Source organism: Jaculus jaculus, chromosome 16 (assembly GCF_020740685.1).
Source record: "Jaculus jaculus isolate mJacJac1 chromosome 16, mJacJac1.mat.Y.cur, whole genome shotgun sequence".
NCBI classification, from domain to species: Eukaryota; Metazoa; Chordata; class Mammalia; order Rodentia; family Dipodidae; genus Jaculus; species Jaculus jaculus.
In genome coordinates this window covers 73,871,557-73,896,758 of record NC_059117.1, presented here as the reverse complement: position 1 = coordinate 73,896,758, position 25,202 = coordinate 73,871,557, and the positions used below count along the sequence as shown (strand labels likewise).

Here is a 25,202-nt window from a genome sequence, read left to right as displayed (position 1 = left end):
TTCAGCTGGCCATGATGGCGCAGGCAGCAGCTGGTGGCCCTGACATGCCTTCTCTCTCTCCCTCTCCCCTCTCTGCTTACAAATAAATACTTTTTAAAAATGCAGGGATTTCGCCTGGCGTGGTGGCGCACGCCTTTAATCCCAGCACTCGGGAGGCAGAGGTGGGGGATCGCCGTGAGTGAAACCCTACCTGGCAAAACCAAAAGAAAAAAAATTCCCATGTTTTAAAAATTGAGAAGATATATATATGTATATATATATATATATAACTATATATTATGTATAATATATGTTATATATAATACATGATATTATATATATGATTATATATAATACATAATATATAATATATATAAATATAAATAAATATGTATATATAATATGATACATGGCCATAGGATTAAGCAGTCAATACTTGAGCAAGTAATATTTTATTGAATTTTATTTTATTTGATATATAACTACAATTTTATAGGCTACATGTGTGGTAATCCAACACATGTATGCAATGTGAACTTGTCAAGTCTGTTCTCTTTTTAAAATATTTTTACCTCTTTATAAAGAGAATGAGATAGATATAGAGAGAATTGGCACGCCAGGGCCTCTAGCCTCTGCCAATAAACTCCAGCTGCATGCTCCACTTTGTGCAGCTGACTTACATGGGTACTGGGGAATCGAACCCCGGTCGTTAGGCTTTGCAGGCAAGTGCCTTAACCGCTGGGCCATCTCTCCAGCTCCCAGCCTGCATTTTGTTGACATGGTTATTTCTTACTGCATTTGTTAAGGTTTATTATAAGAATTCGAAGCAGAAAGATAGGAATAAGCAAAAATAGTTAAGGATGGGGGCCGGGGAGATTAAACTATTATTAAACTGGTTACCCAGCCTCTCTCCACCCTCTTCTCCTGCTTCTAAACTTCCTTCCTATTCTACCCTCTAGAATTAGTACATAATTTTCAGCGAGCTAAATGCCATTTTTGAGATGTTTTTATTTCTGCCGAACAACTTCCTAGAAATGAAGTAAATGAACCGCAGACACAGCTTGCCGCACAGCTAGGGCGGGAGGCTCGCGCGGGCCTGGCCCCTCCCCCGCCCCGCCCGCCCCGCCCGCCCCGCCCGCCCCGCCCGCCCCGCCCCGCCCCGCCCCGCCCCGCCCCGCCCCGCCCCGCCTCGCCCCGCCCCGCCCCGCCCCCGCGGCGCGCGCAGCCGTTGCGGCCTGACGTCACGGCGACCCGGAAGCGGTCGCTGTAGGCCCGCCCCCAAGATGGCGGCGCCCATGTCCCCGGCGCGGCCCTCGCTGCTGCTCGGCGTGTAATCCCCACCTGGCGGGTCGGGGCGGGGCCATGGAGGGCTCCGAGTTCGCGGCCTCGCTGGTGGTGAGTGCGGGCGGCGCGGCGGGCCCTGGCGGCTGCTCGGTCCCGCGGCGAGCCGGGCCCAGGGTGCTGGCGTCGAGGCCCGCGCGCTCCTCCCGGAGGGCGGGGGAGGAGCGAGGACGTGGCGCTCGTAGGGCTGGAGGCTTGCAGAGCCGGGCGGCGCCGGGTTCGAGTCCCCAGCCACTCATCTGAGCCGGATGCAAAGAGTGCTCAAGCGTTTGGTGCCCCCTGTCACACATATCCCTGCAAATAGGGAAATAAAATTGAGAGCTCGAGAGCGAGAACCACTGTTACACACGCAGTCATTTTGAACTTGGTTAGGAAATGCCTGAAAGGAGGGCTAGAGAGGTGGCCTTGCGGTGAAGGCGTTTGCCAGCAAAGCCAAAGGTCCCTGATTCGATTCCCCAGGACCCACGTAAGCCGGAGGCACTAGATGGTGTATCTATATGTGGATGTTCATTTGCAGTGGCTGGGGACTGTGGTGTGGCCATTTTCTATATGCCTCTTTCTATCTTTCATTTGCTTTCAAACATTTTTTAAATTTTATTTATTTATTTGAGAGAGGGACAGAGAGGACGAGGCAGATACACAGAGAGAATGAGTATATCATGGTCTCCAACCACTGCAAATGGACTCTAGACATGTGCGCCACCTTGTGCTTCTGGTTTATATGGATACTGGGGAATCGAACCTGGGTCCTTAGACTTCACAGCTAAGTGCCTTAACCACTGAGCCATCTCTCCAGCCCAAAGTTAGTTTTTTTTTTTTTTTTTTAAGAAATCTATATAAATAAACACCTTTAACCAAATCACTCATGGCTCCCCTATCCAAGCACTGAGGTCATTTCGCTGTATGTCTTAAAAAATGAAATGTCCACCCAGTCATTCACTACATAAATTATTTATTCTGTTCCTGGTTTAGGCTCTGAAGAAATAACTGAGCTGTGCTATGGAGTCAATAAAGTTTACCAATTCCTCCGAAAGTATGAGAATCAGCCCTCTTTAATATTAGAAACAAAAAAAGAGCAAGAATTAGAACAAATCCTTTCACAGATACCGTGGCGCCGCTGTTGGCCCAGGTGTAGCGGGGAGCAGTGGATACGGTGGATACCACGCCGGTTGGCTGGTAGATTTCACTATGGGGCAGTGGGCGGTGGTAGACGGTAACCGTAATGGTTTTTTTTTCGAGGTAGGGTCCCACTCTAGCCCAAGCTGACCTGGAATTCACTATGGAGTCTCAGGGTGGCCTAGAACTCACCGCAATTCTCCTACCTCTGCCTCCCAAGTGCTGGGGTTAAAGGCTTGAGCCACCATACCCAGCTTAAACCGTGATTTTGTTTTTCAGAACCAAGAAGGTTTTTTTCTTTTTTTTGGTTGTTGTTGTTTGTTTGTTTTGCTTATACTTTGCTTTTTCAAACATTTATTTATTTAATTTTTAAATTCACAACTTCTATACTTACAATAAACCGTGGTATTTCTCTCCCTCCCCCCACTTTCCCCTTCACAACTCTGCTCTCCATCATATCCCCTCCCTCTCTCCATTAGTCTCTCTTTTATTTTGATGTCATCATCTTTTTCTCCTATTATGAGGGTGTGGGTATTGCTAGGCACTGCAAGGTCTTGGATATCGAGGCCAATTTCTGTCTGGACAGTTACATTGTAAGGAGTGGTTCCCTTCCTTTGGCTCTTACATTCTTTCCGCCACCTCTTCTGCAATGGACCCTGAGCCTTGGAGGGTGTGATAGAGATGTAAACTGTGATTTTTTTTTTTTTTTTTTTTTTTTTTTTTTTAAATTTTTTTAAATTTTTATTTATTTATTTATCTGAGAGAGACAGACACAGAAAGACAGACAGATAGAGGGAGAGAGAGAATGGGCGCGCCAGGGCTTCCAGCCTCTGCAAACGAACTCCAGACGCGTGCGCCCCCTTGTGCATCTGGCTAACGTGGGACCTGGAGAACCGAGCCTCGAACCGGGGTCCTTAGGCTTCACAGGCAAGTGCTTAACCGCTAAGCCATCTCTCCAGCCCGTAAACTGTGATTTTTAAAATGACTTCTGAATGGGCTGATGGAGGCATTTATTCACAGATGTAGCTGATGATTGGATGCAGGTGTGGGAAGTGTTGAAAAGAGAGACGTGCTCATGAGGGTCAGGTGTTGGAGAGAGTGGTTGATGGGTTGGTGGGGTAAATAGTAGGTGGGCAGGTTCAGGGAATTATGTAAATTAGTAAAAGGAGGGTGTCCTTTTGTGAGATGATGGCTTTAAATTCAGATTTTTTGAGTCTTGTATATGCTAAGCTGTGGCGATACGAAGAAACATGTGGTCATTGCCTGGAGATTTCTCATCTTGCAGGTGAGACAGTAATTTTGCCAGTTTCCATTTCTTTTCTTAGAAGTGGGATAAGCTCTTTTTACATATGTTATGCCATTTAATTTCACAAACAATTGAAGTGCCAGCCAGTTTCCCAACTGGGATAGATGTTAGAAAATTTGTCCAAAGCCACGCATGGAAGTATTAGAGCTCAGGTTACGTCCTAGACCTGGGTGGCTCAGCAGAAAGGGGGGTTCCATGCTGGTAACTGCTTCCCTGCACTCTCCCATCAGCAGTCATGGCTGCTAAACCTGGTGAGCGAACAGAGAACGGGTTTAAAAGAACTCTATGAAGGTACACTACACATGCAGAAAAGTGTACTTTTGTCCATTGCTTTTGTAGAGGCTTAAGTTAGGATTAATGTGTGGAAGGTGCAAGAAGTGGGATTTCATTCCTGCTTGGGGAAAACATTCTTTCAGCACACTGCTTATGAGGCTGCCCTTTGTTTTCGTTGGTTTTTCTTTTAGGTAAGAGAGGGGTACTTGGAAAATTTTAATGCGTGATAATTTAGGTGGGAATTATTTAGTTTTGTGTCCATTTTCAAACACTATACGTCACACATTTCTTTTAATTTTTTTATTATACATACAAAACTTGAGTAATGTTAATGAAATTTCAAATAAAAGAAAAAAATTCCATCTATAATTATCTCACCTTTACAAGCCAGATATCTTGTAACTGTTTAAACAGATATAGTTGTTGGTTGTTTGCTTTTATGCTTAGGATCATGACCATATTAAGAATACATTTAATTCATTAAAACTCATGCAAAAAACAAGTGTAGGCCAGGTGTGCTGATGTCTGCCTTTAATCCCAGCACTTGGGAAGCTGAGGTGGGAGGATTACTGTGAGTTCTAGGCCAGCCTAGGACTACTGGGGGAATTCCACACCAGTCTGGTTTAGAGAGACCTTGCCTGAAAAAAAAAAAAATACAAAGCAAATTTATAAAACTTACAGCTTGCACAACTATGCCTCCCCCCCCCCCACTGTGAAAAAGTAGGAAGTCCTTTGAGTATTGCAGGGAAACATGTGGGCCAGAAGGTATGTTCAAGACTGCCTTCCAGGGCTGGGTACACTCAGTGGTAGTATCTGCCCAGCATGTGCAGATGTCCAAGGCACTAGATTGACCCCCAGCCCTGCAGGGATGGGGGATTCTTTCTCTTCCTCTACATGGCACAGAGCACATGTTATAACCTTGTTTTCTTTTCTGTTCCCACTTTTTTTTTTTTTTAAACAGGCAGGCGGGGTAGCAGGTGTCTCTGTTGACTTGATACTGTTTCCGTTGGATACCATTAAAACCAGGCTGCAGAGTCCGCATGGATTCACCAAGGCTGGTGGTTTTTGTGGAGTGTATGCTGGTGTTCCTTCTGCTGCTATTGGGTCCTTTCCTAATGGTGAGTGTTTTATTGATCTACTCACTGCTATGAAGCCAAGAGAATGTGATACATTTTCACAGTGGTATTCCACCCCAAATTCCTTATGTGTTCCAGCCCATCTTCTGGATTTTGTATTTTTCAATCAGTTATTTTTTAAAGTTTTATTTATTTATTTGAGAGCGACAGTCAGAAAGAGGCAGATAGAGAGAATGGGTGCACCATGGCCTCCAGCCACTGCAAACGAACTCCAGATGCATGTGCCCCTTGTGCATCTAGCTTATGTGGGTCCTGGGGAATTGAGTCTCGAACTGGGGTCCTTAGGCTTCACAGGCAAGCACTTAACCACTAAGCCATCTCTCCAGCCCTCAATCAATTACTTTTTGAACACATGGTGCTTTTGGGTCCAGAGTCCATTCCAGGGTGCTTATAATGAAAAGTTTGTTTAGTTATTTATTCATTTATTGGAGGTAGGGTCTCAGTCTAGCCCAGGTTGACCTGATCTCACTCTAGTCCCAGATAGCTCTCAAACTCCCAGTGATCTTCCTACCTTTGCCTCCTGGGTGCTGGGATTAAAGGTGTGTGCCACCACAACTGGCAAAAAGTTTATCCATTGAGAATGGTTTTGTTGTTAAAATTTCCCACTTAGAATCTTTAAATCTTTCCTTTTGCTCCCACGTGACTCCTTACGCAGGCTCATCTCCCGGCATCTTTATAGATGCTGATGTCTCACTCAAGGCGTGCCCTTGGTGTGGGCTTTTGGGGACCGAGTGTTGAAAGCTTCCCAGGTGACCCCGGTGGGAGGCTGTGCTGGACACGCGGCTGGCCGCAGAGTGCACCGGGAGCGTGAGCAGCGTCAGCCTCGTCGCCGGCTGCTCCTGGATGAGGCAGGTGGCTCCTGTCCCGCAGTGCCTGTTGCTGGGGATGTACAGTCTGCCGTGTGACCGTGGGCACTCTCATTCTATGGTTAAGGAGAGGCAGCTGAGTTAATCCATTCCTGAGGGCATGCGTTTTCTGATTTTGTTTATTGCTGGGTGCTTTGTTTCTTCGGGTTTGTGCCGAGGCTTGAACCCCAGACCTTGCACATGCTACACAGGCAGTCTCCACAGTCCGGAAGAATGCTTCTAGCCCTCAGACCAAGCCAGCCAGCAAAATGACACACATTCACAAACCGTGGCTCTAGGGACTTCTGTTCTTAATGTTTTATTTGTTCTTTTAAAAAAATTATTGGCCAGGGCCTCTTACCACTGCAAACAGACTCTGGATATATGCACCACTTTGTGCATCCGGCTTTAGGTAGGTACTGGGGAATTGAACTCAAGCCATCAGGCATTACAAGCACCTTTAACCACTGAACTATCTCTCCAGCTCTCTAGGGACTTTTTTTTTTTTTTTTTTAACTTTTTAAATATTTTTTGGTTCATTTTTATTATTTGAGAGTGCCGGGGGTGGGGGGTAGAAAGAGAGACAGAGAGGATGGGTGTGCCAGGGCCTCCAGCCACTGCAAACGAACTCCAGACACATGCGCCCCCTTGTGCATCTGGCTAACTTGGGTCATGGGGAATCAAGCCTTGAACCGGAGTCCTTAGGCTTCACAGGCAAGTGGTTAACCGCTAAGCCATCTCTCCAGCCCTCTAAGGACTTCTTAAACCGTGGTGTTTTGTTTTTTTTTTTAAATTTTTTATTTATTTATTTGAGAGCGACAGACATAGAGAGAAAGACAGGTAGAGGGAGAGAGAGAGAATGGGCGCGCCAGGGCTTCCAGCCTCTGCAAACGAACTCCAGACACGTGCGCCCCCTTGTGCATCTGGCTAACGTGGGACCTGGGGAACCGAGCCTCGAACCGGGGTCCTTAGGCTTCACAGGCAAGCGCTTAACCGCTAAGCCATCTCTCCAGCCCTAAACCGTAGTTTTGTTCTGTCTTTCAGGATAACGGACTCGGTTAACCTGATGCTTCCATGCCCTGTGTGTGAGCATGGCATTCCCATAAAAGTTTGTAGTGAAAGAGAAAGAGTGTTCCCGTGCATTTGTCAGTAACACACAGCTGACTGTCTTGGAGTTACTCTTGAATTTTACTGTGTCTTAACACTTGGAGTACATGCCAAGCATGGCTCGAAATGTGGGAGAGGGCAAAGTACCATCAGTGAAGTGTGGCAGGGAGCTTAACCGTCAAGCTGCCTTTGGGTAGGAATTGTGTTTTCTGTCTTTTTGAAAGGCAAGGGTCAGTCTTACAATATGGCTTCAGTAAAATCTGTAAGAGCAAGGGTGGAAAAAAGGCACATACTTGAGCTGGAGAGAGAGCCCAGTGGTTAATGGGCTTGCCTGCAAAGGCTAACAACCCAGGTTCAGTTCCCCAGTACCCATGTAAAGCCAGATGCATAAAGCGGTATATACATCTGGAGTTTGCTTGCAGTGGCTGGAGGCCCTGGCACATCCATTCTTTCTCTTTTCTCTTGTTCTCTGTTTGCAAATAAATAAAAAGCACACACCGTCCTTTGTCCATAATTTAGTAATTATCATTACCACTTTTTAAGAAACTGTTCTTAATAGTTAAGTGTGTATCTAAGCTGGTGGAAGACTTGTCTATTTCAAATTTCAGCGGCTGCCTTTTTTCTCACCTATGAATATGTGAAATGCATTTTGCACACGGATTCTGCCTCATATCTCATGCCTGTGAAGCATATGGTAGCTGCCTCTGCTGGAGAAGTGGTAAGTAACAAGTTACAAATATGAACCATTTCAGAAATGCAAACTAAACCTATGATTGTTGCTACACATAGTTGTTTCATTCTTAAACTAAATTTTTTTGGGGGGAGGGGGCTCAAGATAGGGTCTTGCTGAGCCCAGGCTGACCTGGAATTCATTATGTAGTCTCAGGCTGGCCTTGAACTCGTGGTGCTCCTCTTCTTTCTGCCTTCTGAGTGCTGGAATTAAACATATGTTCCACCATGCCAGCTTAAAATAATTAAAATTTTTATTAATATTTTTATTTGCTTGCAAGAAGTTAGGTGGAGAATGGACATGTCAGGGCCTCCTGCCACTGCAAGCAAACTCCAGGCACATGTTCTACTTTGCATCTGGCTTTACATGGGTGCTGGTGAATTGAACCTAAGCCAATAGGCTTTGTAAAAAAACAACTTTAATTGCTGAGCCATCTCCCCAACCCTTAAATTTATTTTTTTCCATTGTTTTGTTTTGTTTTATTTTTTTCAAGGTAGGTTCTCACTCTGGTCCAAGCTGACCTGGAGTTAACTATGTAGTCTCAGGGTGGCTTCGAACTCTCAGTGATCCTCCTACCTCTGCCTCCCAAGTGCTGGGATTAAAAGCATGCGCCACTATGCCTGGCTTAAATTTCTTTTTTAACTGATGCATAGCACATTATGATGGCACATTTTTGGCTTTGGGATCTTGAATCCATGTGTACACTGTGTAGTGTTTGTTTTGGAGCTGAGGGTTAAAGTCGGCTTCTCACATGCTAAGCAGAAACCGTACCACTGTATGTCTAGCTTTCATGGTGTAATGCCTGAATCACAATATGATTTTTGCCTCAAAACTTATTATTTGTAGTGTTTTTTAAATTTTAAATGTATTTTTATAAATATTAGAGAACATGGGCACCCCAGGGCCTCCAGCTGCTGCAAATGAACTCCAGACGCATGTGCCACCTTGTGCACCTGGGTTACATGGATCCTGAGGAATGAAACCTGGGTCCATGGGCTTCACATGCAAATGCCTTAAATGCAAGCCATCTCTCTAGCCCTATGTTAGAATATTTTCTTCATTCACAAAAACCCTTTATCTGCTATCCATCACCCCCAATTTCATTACAGTCTTCCCCCAGACAACCAATGTGCCTGCTTTATTTGAGTTTATTTTTAGTTAGCACGTATTACTTATACTTAATAATGAGCTTCATATAGTCCTTTCATACATGTCCGCATATATTTTGTTCATATTAATCCCCCTAACCCTCTGTCCTGCTCCCACTCCTGCTCTCTTCCCCCTTTCTTTCTTTTTCTCTTCCTTCTCTTTCCCTTCTTCCCCTTTCCATCTCTCCTTTCTTCTTTCTTCCAAATCCACAAGTTCTAGGGCTGCTTATAGGAGCACAGGTATGTCCCCCCCCCCCCAATAAAGGCTAAATGGGCCTGGAAAGATGGCTCAGCTGTTAAGGTGCTTGCTGCAAAGCCTAATGACCTTGGTTTGATTCCCCAGGACCCACATAAAGGCAGATGCACAACGTGGTGCGTGCATCTGGAGTTTGCAGTGGCTGGGGTCCCTGGTGCGCCCCCTCCCTCCCTCCCCCCCCCCCTCTGCAAATACAAAAGAAAAAACAACATCCTTGACTACATAAGGAGTTCAAGACCAACCAGGGCTCTTTGAGACCCCATCTTAAACAAAACTACATATATATTACCGACATACATACTTAATTTTAGGGATGGGAGAGATGGCTTAGCAGTTAAGGTGCTTGCTTGCAAAGCCTTAGGACCCAGGTTTGATTCCCCAGTACCCACATAAAGTCAGACGCACAAAGTGGCTCATGCATCTGGAGTTTGTTTGCAGTCGAGGCCCTGGTGTGCCCATATTCTCTTTCCCCCTCCCTCTCTCTCCCTTCCTGCTTGCAAATAAAAAAAATTAAAGTTTAAAAATATATTTAATGTTTAAGCTTTAAAAATTTTATCCTAGGCTTACATTATTGCTGGTGATTATGCTGTGAGGCTAGAGCCATATTTTATGCAGGTGGTTTTGCGTATTTATTCTAAAGGTAACAAATGGTGTGTGAGGGTTTTAAGAGCCTCTAGCGTTGTGAAGATTCTGTTCTTTTGATAGCTGTTACCACTCTTATGTTCATATTTCGTGTTTGCATGTTGCATTGGTCAGCTTCCAATATAGTTTCTGAAGTTGTATATTTGGTTTACATTTCTTTTTCTTTTTTAAATACTTTACTTGCAAGGAGGTAGGGAGGGAGAGAGAAGATCTCTTGGCACTGCAAACAAATTCCATATGCATGCTTATCTTTGTGCATCTGGCTTTATGTAAGTACTGGGGAATTGAACCCTGGGCCTATTAAACTTTGTAAGCAAGCTCCTTTATCCGCTGAGCCATCTTTCCAGCCCCTGGTTTGTATTTTCTATTGTTGAAAGCAAGCAGCAAGTAACAAAGTTGGCCATGAAGTGACATGTATTGCTTACTTCAGCTCTGCTGGGACCACCACACCTAACAGACAGCTGAGGGAGGAAAGATTTATTTTGGCTGATGGTTTTAGAAAGGTTCAATCCATCATGTCAAGAGCTTGGTTGACTGACACCATGAGCATGTGGCCATCTGGGCAGCAGAGAGAGCAAGGCAAGAACTAGGGGCAGGTGTAACCTTCAGAGGCATGCACTAGTGCCCTCCTTTCACAGCTAGCCCCACCTCCTAAGGGGTCCACAGCCCCCCACTACTGTATGACCAGCTGGAGCCCATGCATTCAAAACCTGAGCCTGTGAGTGATGGTTGAGAATCCAAACCATCACATAATATAAATAATAAGGTAGGACAAATAATAACTTTTAGTTTTTTATTAATGATGTATCTCCTCATTTGTAGAAAACGTACATTCTGATGCTTTTAAAGCTCAATTTTTTTTTTTAATGAGTGGGGGATTTTTTACTGTAGTAATGTTCTTGCATGGATAGTTGGGTATAAGAGATGGGGAAGGCTGGCTTTATTTTTTGTATTTCAATTTATTTATTTGAGAGAAAGAGGCAGATAGTGAATGGGTATGCCAGGGCCTTCAGCCACTGCAAACTGAACTCCAGACATATGCGCCACCTTCTGCATCTGGCTTATGTGGGTCCTGGGGAATCGAACCTGGGTCGTTTGGCTTTATAGGCCACTGCCTTAACTGCTAATCCATCTGTCTAGCTCAAGGCAGACATTTTAATGTAGCAGTGTTCTTATACCGATGGTTGGGTCCAAGACGTGGGGAAGACAGATGTTTTTATGTGGCCGTGTTCTTGCGTGGGCAGTTGGATATAGGAGGTGGGGCAGGGAAACTGTAGCCTCACAGTAAGCACTGTAAGCCTGGGGATGTGTGGGGACATGGCCCCTGCGGTCCTACTTCTCGTGTGGATGCGCGGGGACATGGCCCCTGCGGTCCCGCTTCTCCTGGGGATGCGCGGGGACATGGCCCCTGCGGTCCCGCTTCTCGTGTGGAGTCTGTGGCCCTGGGTGATGGCCTAACACCAGCACCAGTTTATAGCATCTGTGACTTTGGAGAAGCTGAAGAGAGCGATCAGTAGTTGGCACACAGAAGAGGCTTTATGCGCACGTGAGGACACACACCGTGGCACGCGTGTGGAGGTCAGAGGACACGTTCAGGTGTCGGGCCTCACCGCCCACCTTGTTCCCTGCCGCGTACACCAGGCTACCCAGCCCATGAGCTCTGCCTCCACTTCCCATCTCACCATGGGTTCACGTGGGTGCCTGGTGTTATGCGGATCCTGAAGACCTGGACTCGGGCTGTCACGCTGGCGCACTTGGCTTATTGAACCATCTCCCCAGCCCCATGTTGACTTTAAAAATTTGTTGCATACATATTTTTTTAAAATATTTTGTTTATTTTTACTTATTTATTTGAGAGTGACAGAGAGAGAAAGAGGCAGTTAGAGAGAGAGAGAGAGAGAGAGAGAGAGAGAGAGAGAGAGAGAGAGGGGGGGGGGGGAGGGGGGGAGGGAGAGAGAATGGGTGCGCCAGGGCTTCCAGCCACTGCAAATGAACTCCAGACGCGTGCACCCCCTTGTGCATCTGGCTAATGTGGGTCCTGGGGAACTGAGCCTTGAACCGGGGTCCTTAGGCTTCATAGGCAAGCACTTAACCGCTAAGCCATCTCTCCAGCCCCAACATACATATTTTTATTTGAGAGAGAGAGAGAGAGAGAGAGAGAAAGACAGATTGACTGACTATGAATGGGTGCATTAGAGCCTCCTTCCACTGTACAGGAACTTCAGACACTTGAGCTACACTGTGTACCTGGTCCTACAGGGGTGATAGGGAATTGAACCTGGGCCATTAGGCTTTGCAAGCAAATCCCTTTAACCACTGAGTCATCTCCCTAGTTTATTATGTTGTAAAGGTTGCTAGACTTAGCAAGTTTGTGAAAATATTGGAAGCTCTGATAGTCTTTGCACTTTCTTAAAAATTCCTGGAAGAGCCAGGCACGGTGACACAAGCTTTTAGTTTAAGCATTCAGAAGGCAGAAGTAGGAGGATTGCAGGGAGTTCGAGGCTTCTCTGAGACTACATAGTGAATTCCAGGTTAGCCTGGGCTCACAGCAAGCAAGACACTACCTTGGGAAAAACTTCCCTGAAGTTGTTCAAAATCAGTTTTCTCACTAAAGGTTTAAGAAATACACACATCACCCCCTTCCTGTTTTAGTAACTTGTTTCTGTTTCATAGAATAAATTTTTTCACTTTAGTTTCATGCAGATGTGGATGATTATAAGTATGAAAAAGAAACAGGTGACTTACAGAAAACACATTTTCATATTTAAAATGGGAAGGAATAGGGAATAAAAACCAGCGATAACAGCAGTGGTCAGAGGTGAGGAAACCAGACTGTGAACAGCAGTTGAGCGGCACCATCACTGTGTGATCTCTCCCTTGGCATAGGCTTGCTACGCTGCACACATTCCTTGGAAGCAAGACCATGTTTTGAGGGTGTCAATATGTCCAGTTACTTTCTGGTAGCAACTGTAAAAACAACTTGGAAACAAAAGAACACTGTCCAAATACTAACTGTTCCCTGTAGCAACAGCCTGATTCAATCTTAACGATGAATCAATAAATCTATAATTACAACCTTCTACCTTGTGTTTGCAATTTGGAACACAGAAAAAAATCGATCAAGTAAGATTTAATATGTAGCCACAGCAAGAGGAGTCCCATTTGTGCTGTTCTTATTAGGAAGTTTGCCATACCAAGTCTCTAAATCCCTGCCTCAATTACTTCCCAGCTCCATTTCCATCCCACCCAGGACAAGCCTCTCTGAGGAGAATCTGTAATGATGTCCAAGGCTTGGACAGGTTTTCTTTAACAGTGTGAATGCTGTAACTAGCGGCAGTGGTTTTTTAAAAATTTTTTTAAAATTTTTATTTATTTGAGAGCGACAGGAAAAGAGGCAGAGAGGGGGAGAGACAGAAAAAATGGGTGTGCCAGGGCCTCCAGCCACTGTAAAGGAACTCCAGATGTGTGTGCCCCCTTGTGCATCTGGCTAATGGTCCTAGGGTATCAAGCCTTGAACCAGGGTCCTTAGGCTTCATAGGTAAGTGCTTAACTGCTAAGCCATCTCTCCAGCCTGGTAGTGATTTTCTTTTTATAACAGGTTTTCAGACTTGAGTTTTTTAGTTAGATACTTGGAACTGGTTTCCTCTTGTTTTCAGAAATGGAAGGACATGGAAAGTTCTTTGTAGCCAAAAGCAGCCCCTGTGAATTTAATGCCTGTGCTTGAATGACATGCAGAGGTTTCCCCACACACATAGATATGGTCAGATTACTTCTCACGGGACACTGAAACATTTCAGAAATAAATGCTACCATGCATTTTCATTATCCTTCTAGCAGTTGCTGTCCAGGTGACATCTCAGGAGCCACATATGAGGACCCATGTGCCTAGGTTGCTTTCCCCTTTTCTCTCTCTTCTTCGTAGAAGGTTCTGTTCTCTTGGACTTCTCTGTTCAGTTTTGCTTTTATTTAATTTTTCAAAAATCTTATTTGTGGGCTGGAGAGATGGCTTAGCGGTTAAGTGCTTGCCTGTGAAGCCTAAGGACCCCGGTTCAAGGCTCGGTTCCCCAGGTCCCACGTTAGCCAGATGCACAAGGGGGCCCACGCATCTGGAGTTCATTTGCAGAGGCTGGAAGCCCTGGCGCGCCCATTCTCTCTCTCTCCCTCTATCTGTCTTTCTCTCTGTGTCTGTCGCTCTCAAATAAATAAATAAAAATTTTTTTTAAAAATCTTATTTGCAAACAGAAATAAAAGAAGAGTGGGTGTGCCAGGGCCTCTAGTTGCTGCAAACAAACTCTGTATTCATGTGCTACTTTGTGTCTCTGGCTTTACATGGGTTATTGGGAATCGAACCCCAGACCTTAGCCTTTGCAGGCAAGCACCTTAGCCACTGAGCCATCTCTCCAGCCCACATTTTAGTTTTCTTGAGGCAGGGTCTCATTCTAGCCTAGACTTACCCGAAACTCAGTCTGTATCCCAGGCTGGCCTTGAAGTCATGATGGCACTCCTACCTCATCATCCCAAGTGCTGGGATTAGTCAGCATGAGTCACCATACGTGGCCTTTGTTCTCTCTTTCTTTTTTTTAAAGAATAAATAAGTACATACATACATTAATAAATATTTTTATTTGCAAGCAGAGAGAGACACACAGACAAGGGCATGCCAGGGCTTCTTGCTGCTGCAAACAAACTTTATATGCATGCGACACTTTGTGCATCTGCTTTATGTGGGTGCTAGGGAATCAAATCCAGGCTTTTAGACCTTGCAAGCAAGTGCCTTTAACCACTGAGCCATCTCTCCAGCCTCTTTTTACAGTCTGTTTTGTTCAGCTCATCTTTGTGCCCTCACCTGGCTACATGGATCTAGATCCCAGGATTGAAGGTGGTGGAAGGTGCTGCCTCGGGCTGCGGTGCCTCCTGGAAGAGTAGGCAGGCCCAGGAGAACACGCTAGGGGCACAGGCAGTTTTAGTAGAAGTCCAAAGGAGAGTGAGATCCTGAAGGGAAGATGTGGTTGGTTTTGTCTGGATCAGGATGTAGGCTCAGAAAAGGGCTCATAGACTATGTTACCTTTGAGCCATATTAACTTTAGCTAATTTACTTTAAAAATAATATTGTGCATTTTTAAGGTACTCAGCATTTTTGTGAGTCATATAGATAGTACAATGGTACTGTAATGAAACTAATTAACACATCCATCCTCGCATGGCCACTATATGTGTGCACACGTGAGACTGTTATCAGGAATGTCAGCTATAATATGACGCCATTGCCTTTATGTTCAGAATATGTTTTGTTAGGTGGGTGGATGTAAGAAAGGGTCTTGGAAAGCTCTCACTCCCTTCCACGTTCTTAGTGGTTGGAGCATTCTGAAGGGTCTTGGTAAGCGAGGTGACTGGGAGCACGAGGAACCTGCTCTGGTAAGGAGTATGTTTGTTACCCTGCACAGTGGACAGCACTGGTCAGAGCTGTCCTCTCCACAGCGGTGTTCAGCAGCCGTGTGTTGGGGTGGTGAGGAGAGCGTGGTAGATCCAGGTGGAGCAGCAGAGCCAGCAGGGTGTGCAGAGGGAGAAAGTGATGGAGAGAGAGCCAAGTGCTTTATCCACAGAGCCATCTTCCAGCCCATGGTTGGGGCTCTTGGTAGCCACGTGGTACAGACTTGCTTTATGGCTGTGTGTGACTCTCAGTATTTGAATGCCTCATGGATGGCTGGGACCTTGATAACTGCTAAGAAGCAAATGAGAAATGTTGAGTCCTCTTTCTGAGATCCATATAAAAGAATTAGTGGGGGCTGGATCAATGGCTTAGCCATTAAGGCATTTGCCTGCAAAGCCAAAGGATCCAGGTTCAACTCCCCAGGACCCACATAACCCAGATGCACACGAGGGCACATGCATCTGGAGATTGTTTGCAGTGGCTGGAGGCTCTGAGCGCCCATTCTCTGTCTGCCTCTTTCTTTGTTTCTCCTCCTCCTGTGTCTCTTTCAAATAAATAAATAAAAATAACGGTATTTTAAAAGAGTTAGTGGGATCTATTCATTGAGTAACCAGAAACTTATCTCGGGCACTTCCGTGAGGACAGAGCACAGATGGTGTGGCTCTGGGCTCAGACCAGAGCTGGAGATCAGCCGTGGCTCGCGGCTGTGCTCTGTGTGGGCTCACAGAGCTCCTGTGGCCCTCAGCTGGACTAGCAGGGCTTCATCTGCCCATCCACGTTCTCATGTGGATGAGACAGCACAGGCTACCCAGTGCCCAGCCTCACCCTCATACATAACACATATAAAAGTTCCACATGTGATGTGTTTTTGTACCTTCATAGTGAATAAAAAGTAAATTTTATTTACTTGAAAGGAGAGAGAGAAGAGGGGAGGGAGGGAGGGAGAGACAGAATAGGTACACCAAGACCACTTGCTACTGCAAATAAAGTGCAGATGCATGTGCCATTTTGTGCATCTGGTGGTTTTACATGGGTTCTGGGGATTGAACCTGGGGAGTCAGGTTTTACAAGCAAGTGCCTTTAACTGTTGAGCCATCTTCCCAGCCCCCTTCATAGTTTTGAGAGGAAAACTAGCTCAAAAGATAAAAGCTGAGAAAAGTTGAGTGACTTGCTGAAGGTTGCTTGGCTTCTGTGGACACTGAGACACCACCGAATGCTGGGCTGGGTCAGTGTTAAGTGCTGCCAGAAACCGCATACAGCTTCTTGCTTTTTCTGTAAGGTATTAAAATATGACAGTGGAGAAGAAGGAAAAAAAGAGTGCTTGGGTAATAAGAATTTAGCTCACTCTAGATTTCATCCATACATGTATGTCTGTATATATAGCTATATTAGTCAGGGTTCTCTAGAGGAACAGAACAGATAGAATGAATTGTATTAAAAGGGAATTTATTGGATTAGCTTCTGACAGCCCAACAACAGCAGATTACAGGCCTGGGAGTCAAGGAACCTGGTAGCTGCTCAGTCCACCAGGCTGGATGCCTCAGCAGTCCCCATCCGTCACTGAAGGCCTGGAGGTGTGCTGGAGAGACGCTGCTCTTTGGCCCACGCTGGTCTGCAGTCCACACTGGAAAGCCGCAAACAGCACCCGCAGCCAGGTGGGAGGGGAGGAGGATGCTTTTCTTCCCAGAGCTGCTCTGGATAAAGCCTCCCCTTGGGGAAGGATTCCTCCTCTAGTTAATCCTTCCTGGAAGCAACCTCAGAGACCCACTTATGAGGAAAGTCTGTGGATTCCTAAACAGATCAAGTTGACACAAACTTAACCATCACAGTAGTCTAGCTGTTAATCATGAATGTAGGCACTCATGCTCCTCCCCCAAAGTACTGATCTCTGGATAGACTTGGCAAGAGGGGATTGGTGGGTGGGCTGAGGATCTTGAGGTTGGAAAGGTCTGCTGTATTATTGGGTGGTCCTGTTCTGTCCTTCCTCCTGGAGGGAAGGGAAGCAGGAAGGTCAGGGTGGGAGAGTTTGAGGAAGGAGCAGCGAGCCAGGAATGCTCTGCCCTCTTAACATGGGCAGTTCACGGCCTGTGTGCCCACATCCTCACTTTGTCTGAGGAAGCCCCACTTTGCAGTTCGAGTCAAAGCACTGTGACAGGTGACCACTTAGTCTGTGTGGTTTGTTATGGCAGCACCCAAATGAGCCAGGTCCTATTACACCTGGTCTTCAGAGGCACACCAGCAAAGAGAGTTTGGGCTCAGCTGGCCTCCTGCCACTGCAAACGCACTTTGTACATCTGGCTTTACATGAGGAATTGAACCTGGGCCACCAGGTTTTCAGGTTTTACAAGCAAGTGCCTTTAACACCCGAGTCATCTCTCCAGCCCCCTTCAGGCTTTTTTTTTTTTTTTTTTAAATACTGGCAGAAGTCTATAGATGAGTCCAGGGGCTGCTTTCAAATCTCCCTGTGAAATGATGACTCACATCTGTCATGGAGAAGTCCAAAAGTCAAAAGGACATTTGGTACTTACTGGTTGCATGAAATTCAGAAAACATCTTTTAGACCCAAGTTGATATAATTTATTTTTAAATATTTTTATTTATTTGCAAGGGGAGGGAAAATGGGCATCTCAGGGCCTTTTGCTACTGGAAACAAAAACTCCAGACACATGTTACTTTGTGAATTTGGCTTTGTGTGGGTACTGAGGAATTAAACCTGGGCAGTCAGGTTTTGCAGGCAAGCACCTTTAACCAATGAGCCATCTTTCCAGCCTCAGGTTGATAAAATTATTAGGACTGTGAACTTGGTGTGAGTTTGGGTGACCTGGGGAAGTAGTGGTTTTGTCTGTCAAGAGAAGGACCAGTACCTACAGAGATCTAAATATTTCTTACAATGCCTATTGGCTCTTGGTGTAGGTAAAAGGTATGCCCTCGTGCTTGGGAATAAAGTTTAAGGAGACAGGAGTGGGATTTACACATTGGTTTACCAACAGGTGCATTTTCACACTTAACCAGAAGATGGCAGACTTGCTACATAAATGAACTGTTGAGGTTTAGAAATTTTCATTTGAAATAGTGTTACAGAAAGATAGGTTAGGCATAATCTGAAGCCTGCTTTCTAAAGAGAATTTTGAGAATTACTAAAAATGTGGATAAAGTACAAATTAACAAACTGAACATTTCAAAAATTTTCAGTGTTATATGTCTTGGTCCCTAACATCCCTCACAGTAATTTGCCATCAGGAGTTTGTTCTGCAAAATCGAGCATAGGTTTTACTTGGAATATGATTAAGCCCTGGTTGGTTCTGTATGCCGTATTCTCAAACTAATATTCAATTTAGTGTAGAGTCGTTAGCTGAAATATGAATAACTCTTTGATTTAAAGCCTCCTAAGTCCATACATATTTATAAGTAACAGTGTACCTTTAGTGAAGATATTCCTGGAGACTGTAACCACAAGGCTGGGATTGAACTCTGCCACCTGAGCCAGACAGCTCTGTGGATATCTCCGATTCATTTACATACAAAACAGTGATTGTGTTTAGCGTTCAGTAGTAGAGCAATGTCTAAAGTTGATGGATTTCCTCATAAAATGTATTGGTGGGCTGGAGAGATGGCTTAGCCGTTAAGTGCTTGCCTATGAAGCCTAAGGACCCTGGTTCGAGGCTTGATTCCCCAGGACCCACGTAAGCCAGATGCACAAGGTGGCACATGCATCTGGACCACTTGCAGTGGCTGGAGGGCCTGGCGTGCCCATTCTCTATCTGCCTCTTTATCTCTCTGTCTGTCCCTCTCAAATAAATAAATAAAAATAAAAGCTTTAAAATGTATTGGTGGGCTGGAGAGATGGCTTAGCGGTTAAGCGCTTGCCTGTGAAGCCTAAGGACCCCGGTTCAAGGCTCGGTTCCCCAGGTCCCACGTTAGCCAGATGCACAAGGGGGGTGCATGCATCTGGAGTTCATTTGCAGTGGCTGGAAGCCCTGGCGTGCCCATTCTCTCTCTCTCCCTCTATCTGTCTTTCTCTCTGTGTCTGTCACTCTCAAATTAATAAAAAGATTAAAAAAAATGTATTGGTACTGTTTTGTGAACTGTATTGAACTAGATGGGAGTTGATGTGTGAAGACTGGGTTGAGGCGTTGGTGGCTGTTTCCTCAATAGGGAGACTGCAGTCCTGGCTGGCACGGTGCTGAGATGTGGATCGAGACTGTGGCATTGGGGGAGCCTGAGGACTTAGCACCACCTGGTCCCCATCTCCTCTCTCTCCCTTCATTCATCTTAATCACTCTTAGACATTCAGTCTTATGAGTTATGGTCTTGTGTTTTAAAAACACTTAAGCTATCTGTTGCAACAATAAATTAATGTCCAGAAAAGTTTTTACATCTGAGAAAGGAAAATGTTATTTAACCAAAATTCGATGTTGGTGGCATTACTGATACTAACTCTAGTGAGCTAGGCACTTCATTTCAGTGTTGCTAAAAGGTGGCAGGACATGTCTTGTTATTGTTTTCATATTTTGAGGCAGGGTTGGTCAGGCAGACTGGCCTTGAACTCCAGATCCTCTGCCTCCACCCCTAGTGCCGGGGTTGCTGGTGTGTGCCACCATGCCTGGCTTTAAGTATGTTTTCTTTGTGGAAAACTCCAGCTGTCTGCTCCACTGCTCACACTGAAGCATACAAAAGCTCCTCAGGTTTAATTAGCTGCCACTGTCCCCCGTCAGACTATGCCAAGATGTGTGAGATTCACATTCCCTTACTTTGTCCCCAGTGGTCATCTGCTCCGTCCTCGCGCACTGAGAGGCTGTTGTGTCTCACATGGATCTCTGAAAAGGCTCAGCGAAAACAGAAACCTAGTGGAGGACACTGGAAGCACGGGGGGGGGGGGGGGCACGGAGGCGGTTGTTGAGTTGACAGCCTGTCTCTGCAGCCCAGCTTGCCACACAGAAGTCGGGAGGCCAAGCTAGGAACTGTCCCTCGGTGAGGTAGATTGTTTTTCATCTGAGAACAGTTTCAAAGGTTTCTTTGGCTGCTGCATCTCTAAGATAAAAACATAATCTAAGAACACAGCGGGTCAGCAAGCGTGAAGTCGATGCATATTTATGCCAAACCTCAAAAGAAGGCAGTTCCTATTTTCTTGACATATTGGGGCCGTAGTTCATCGTTGACCCTTTGAATTGAAAAGTGCAAGCAATAGTGTACTTCTCTCTGCTCTTTCTCCCTCGCCTGTTTTCATTCTTCAGAGAGTTTCAGATGTGGAACCTGTCCTTCAGGCTCCTGTGTGCATCGTGGACTTGATTTCCTACCTCGGTGTGTAGTTTGTTTCTGAAAGTTTATACCAAAAGAAACAACTTAGATGCAATCTTAAGCCCCACTGGTAAGCTGTTCAATCTTGGCAATTATTACCAAATTACAAATAAATGTTATTTTTATCAGAGCTGTTATTTGGCTTGCATTTGAAAGTGTGGTTTAAATGAGCCCTTTCATCTTACTTTTCTCTTACTTGAAATCTTTGGTCTATAACAAATTTTTCCTTTAATTTCAAAGGGGAAATGGGGAAAAACTTATGAGGTAATACAACATTGTAATTGCAGAGGGTACAGAAAACAAATCTGTAATTCTGCTCTGTTTTTTCTAGTCTTGTATCAGAACCTGTCTTGGTTCTTCAGCACAGGGGAGGCAGCAGCTGCTGGTGCTCTCCCTGGGAGCCTGTCATGGAGCAGCTGAGGCGAGCTGGAGCCTGCCCAGGGACCTGACCCTTCCACATCCCGCGTGTCACCAACCAGCTCTTCTTGCTTGCCTCAAAGCTAGATGCCTCTAAGCTCCACACTTGTCCTTGCTCCTGTCTCTTGGCTCTGTCTTTGGGTGATCTGTTCTTTGGGCCCAACCCTTATCTGTATGCTTGTGATGTCTGCAGTTCTGGCCACGGTATCTTTCTTGTCTTAAAGCCATGCATTCATTTCTGGGCTGCATATACCTGCTAAGGTACTGTGCTCACAACTCCTGCTCACATCCCATTTTGCACTCACCTGCTGCTGCAGGTGGACTCCATCGGCATGCACCACTTTGTGCATCTGGCTTTATGTGGGTACTGGGGAATGGAACTTGGACCATCAGGCTTTACAAGCAAGTGCCTTCAACTGCTAAGCCATCAGTCCAGCCCTAGTCAAGGTTTTATGTAGCCAGGCTGGTCTTGAACTCCCTATGTAGCCAAGGATGACCCTGAACTCCTGATCCTCCTATCTCCACTAACCAAGTACCGGGATTCCAGGCATGCCCCTCCCTGCCTGGCTGAACGAGTATATCTTCCTCTTTTTCCATGGGCGTCTTGTGTATTGTCTTTGTTAGTGTATCGGGCTGTCTGTGGGTGTTTGGGGAACTGATCCCAAGCCAGCAGACTTTCTAACCAAGCACCTTTAGCCACTGAGTCATCTCCCCAACCCTTCAATATTATATACATACATACATACATACATACATGGTTTTTTTGAGGTAGGGTTTCACTCTAGCTCAGGCTGACCTGGAATTCACTATGTCATCTCAGGGTGGCCTCAGACTCACAGTGATCCTCCTACCTCAGCCTCCCAAGTGCTGGAATTAAAGATGTGTGCCACCATGCCCAGCTCCCTCAATATATTTTTGTTAAAAGTGAATTATGCGAGTTTGCAGGGAAACTGGGTAGAAAGACATGATGGCTTCAATGGCAGACATCTTCAGGAATGAATAATTAGGATTCAAATGCTTAATGGATGAAGATAAATCAGATTTTATGGTTTGCTGAATGCCAGTTTTGGGAGCAAAGTAGCTTGAGGTAACGAGTCTTCTGTTGTAAGCCTGCCTTTTGTGGTGCATCGGAAGTCGTCCACTTTCAGCCTTCAGAGGTGACATGCTGGCCGACTTGACGACCCCCAACAGTCAGGTCACAGGCCTCCTTTGTCTCCTGTGTTGTGGGGTCTCAGGCCCACATCTGCTCTGTGCCAAGGCTCGTCTCACAGAGGAAAGTGCCCGTGTTGATACCTAGACCAGTGCTTGGCAAGCTAATGCATGCTTTTGTAAATAAAGTTTTATTGGGGGATGGCCAAACTGTTCATTTACATTTTGTCATCTTTGGCTTCTTTGTACTTTAGTACAAAACAGTGTTGTTGAACATTTATGACAGAGACCAGATGGCTTACAGACTCCAATGTTCATTATTTGTTTTTACTTCAAAAGTTTCTTGGGCTAGAGAGATGGCTTAGTGGTTAAGCGTTTGCCTGTGAAGCCTAAGAACCCCGGTTCGAGGCTCGATTCCCCAGGACCCACATAAGCCAAATGCACAAGGTGGCGCATGCGTCTGGAGTTTGTTTGCAGTGGCTGGAGACCCTGGCACGCCCATTCTCTCTCCCTCTCACTCACTCTCAAATAAATAAAAACAAACAAACAAAAAAAGTTTCTCAAGGGTTGGGGAGATAGCTCAGCTTGAAGTCTAAGTTTGGATCCCTGGAACCCATGTGAAGCTGGAAGCTGGAGTGGGCGTTGGTGATTGCAGTGTGTCTGGCGTGAGAGGGAGTAGAGGCAGGGTTGGGAGAGTCCCTGCAAAGCTTGCAGAGCAGCTAGCCTAGAGCAGTGAGAGACCCTGCCGCCCATGAGGTGGAAGGTGAGGAGGGACCCCCGAGAGTTGTCCTCTGACCTCTACACACACACCCACATCACACATGTGTGCACATATGCATGTTTCTGTCTCTCTCTCTCTCTTTCTAAATTCCTAGAGCTACTTAATTTGGCGCAGCCTTACATTATATCCAAGTGGCATCAGAATCTCCAGTTAGAAATTAGGGGAGTGTGAGTTAGGAAGGGCAAGTCCCAGCCAGGCATGCTGGTGCACACATCCCTACTGTAACCCTAGAATTTGGGAGCTTGAGATAGGAAGATTATGGCCAACCTGGGCTACATAGTGAGCACGTTATTGACCAAGCCATCTCCGTGGCCTCATGATACATTTTTATTCTAAGTCTTGCTTATACAAACAGTGTCACATTTCACAACAGTGATTTCCTTTTCAAGATGTAATTAAGTTTATGTATTTTAGGTTGCCTGCCTGATTCGAGTACCCTCTGAGGTGGTTAAGCAGAGGGCTCAGGTGTCTGCTTCTTCAAAAACATTTCGGATTTTCTCTAACATCTTACGTGAAGAGGTAAGATGGCTTTTAGATTTTTTTGTCATTGTGGAGGAGGATTTTATATCCTTAATAGGAGCGTGGAGGCTCAGGCCAGAAGCCTCAGAACACCCCTGGAGCTGAACGTGGTGTCCCATTGTAGTCCCTTTATTTTCCTTGTTTTTGAATTACTGTGTTATTGTTTCAAACTTCAAAAGAAGCATGTATAAAGTGATGCTCTTGCGTGTTCCCTACACACCCTCCTCCTGAAGGTATGGCAGGTTCAGATATGAGACAGACTGTAAATATGTGAGGTCACGGAAAATACTAAATCATTCCTATAGAATTTGAGGGCCTATGAAAGAGAAGAAATACTTGCTATCAACATGGAATAATGGGGCTGGACAGATGGCTTAGTGGTTAAGGCGCCTGCCTGCAAAGCCTAAGAACCCAGGTTCAATTCCCCAGTACTCATGTAAGCCAGATGCACAAGGCAGTGCATGTGTCTGGAGTACATTTGCAGTGGCTAGAGGCTCTGACATGTCCATTTTCTTTCTCTCTCTCAATAAATAAAAATATTTAAAAAATGGGTTAATGGACTGCTCCTAGTTATTAGCGGCATCATGCTTCTATGAAAAGGCGCCCTCTATAATCAGTGTCAGCTGGGGGTCAGAACTGTTCCTCCTTCATATATGACTAAGGGCCAGTTACCCATTTTCCTTTTGTAGTTTTGACAGGAACCTTTTTCATCACTGTTTTTTTCTTTTTTCTTTCTTTCTTTTTTTTTTGGTCAAGATCAAGTCAAGGTCTTGCTATGTTGTCCATGCTGGCCTTGAACTTGTGGATCATTGAATTCTCCTGCCCAGCTTCTCCAGCAGCTGGGGCTACAGGCATGTGCCACCACAGCTGGTGACTTTATTTATTTATTTGAGAGAGAATGGGTGCGTTAGGGCCTCCAGCCACTGCAGATGAACTCCAGATTCATGCGCCTCTTTGCGCATCTGGCTTACATGGATCCTAGAGAATTGAACCTGGGTCCTTTGGCTTTGCAGGCAAATGCCTTCACAGCTAAGCTCTCTCTCCAGCATGACTTGTTTTTTTAATCATGTGAGTCAATGTTTTAGAAGAGTATTTACTTATTGAAACAAGGACTTAGTATGTATCCCAGATTAGCCTCAGACTTGCAGTCCTCCTGCCTCTGCCTTCTGACTGCCGGGATTACAGGTGTGTGCCACCACACCTGCCCAATAGTGACTCCTCATGGTCTGTCACCTGGGCAGAAGAAACATTGCCTATCTTAATTATAGGATTGGAATCAGTCCTGTGGGATCCTGCTCCATTGGACTGTGTGGATGCTTAAGTGTATAAAGCCAGGCTTACCTCGTAATATAGATCACACTTTACTGAAAGATTGCTAACAAATTTCTGATAGAAAAGCTGTGAAATAAAGATATCTTTTTATATTGAATAATTATGCAATTCTTTGTATTTGCTTTTTGAAATGTATTTAAAGCCTCTTGGGTTCTTTTTTGCAAGAGAAGAAAGTCTGAGTAGCAACAGCAGGTAGTGAACACGGCGGGTAGCCTGTCTTGTTTTAGAGACGTGCACGTAAAGGGAGCGAGCTGATCTGGGACGGCCATAAACCAACGCGGAGTCTTTTTAACTCTGCAGAGCTGTGGTGCGGGTGAAGGCCTCAGGGCTCAGATTAGGACAGGTCAATGTGCTTTCTTCACAGTGTCATTCAGAAGTCTGTGCTGACCAGCATTC

The 25,202-nt window shown here is 45.4% G+C and overlaps 1 protein-coding gene across 2 annotated transcripts in view; it reads left to right on the top strand.

The window, feature by feature from the left end:
• Positions 1 to 1,254: 1,254 nt before the first annotated feature.
• The window catches only part of Slc25a26 (solute carrier family 25 member 26), an 86,319-nt gene continuing 62,371 nt past the window's right edge, over positions 1,255 to 25,202 (top strand). For both annotated transcript variants that reach the window (XM_004669093.2, XM_045136108.1), the window contains exons 1-4: positions 1,255 to 1,374; positions 4,977 to 5,133; positions 7,712 to 7,821; positions 23,370 to 23,474. In XM_004669093.2, the coding sequence (XP_004669150.2) occupies positions 1,342 to 1,374; positions 4,977 to 5,133; positions 7,712 to 7,821; positions 23,370 to 23,474 (405 nt within the window). In that variant the 5' untranslated portion in view covers positions 1,255 to 1,341. The remainder of the gene's footprint in view (positions 1,375 to 4,976; positions 5,134 to 7,711; positions 7,822 to 23,369; positions 23,475 to 25,202) is intronic.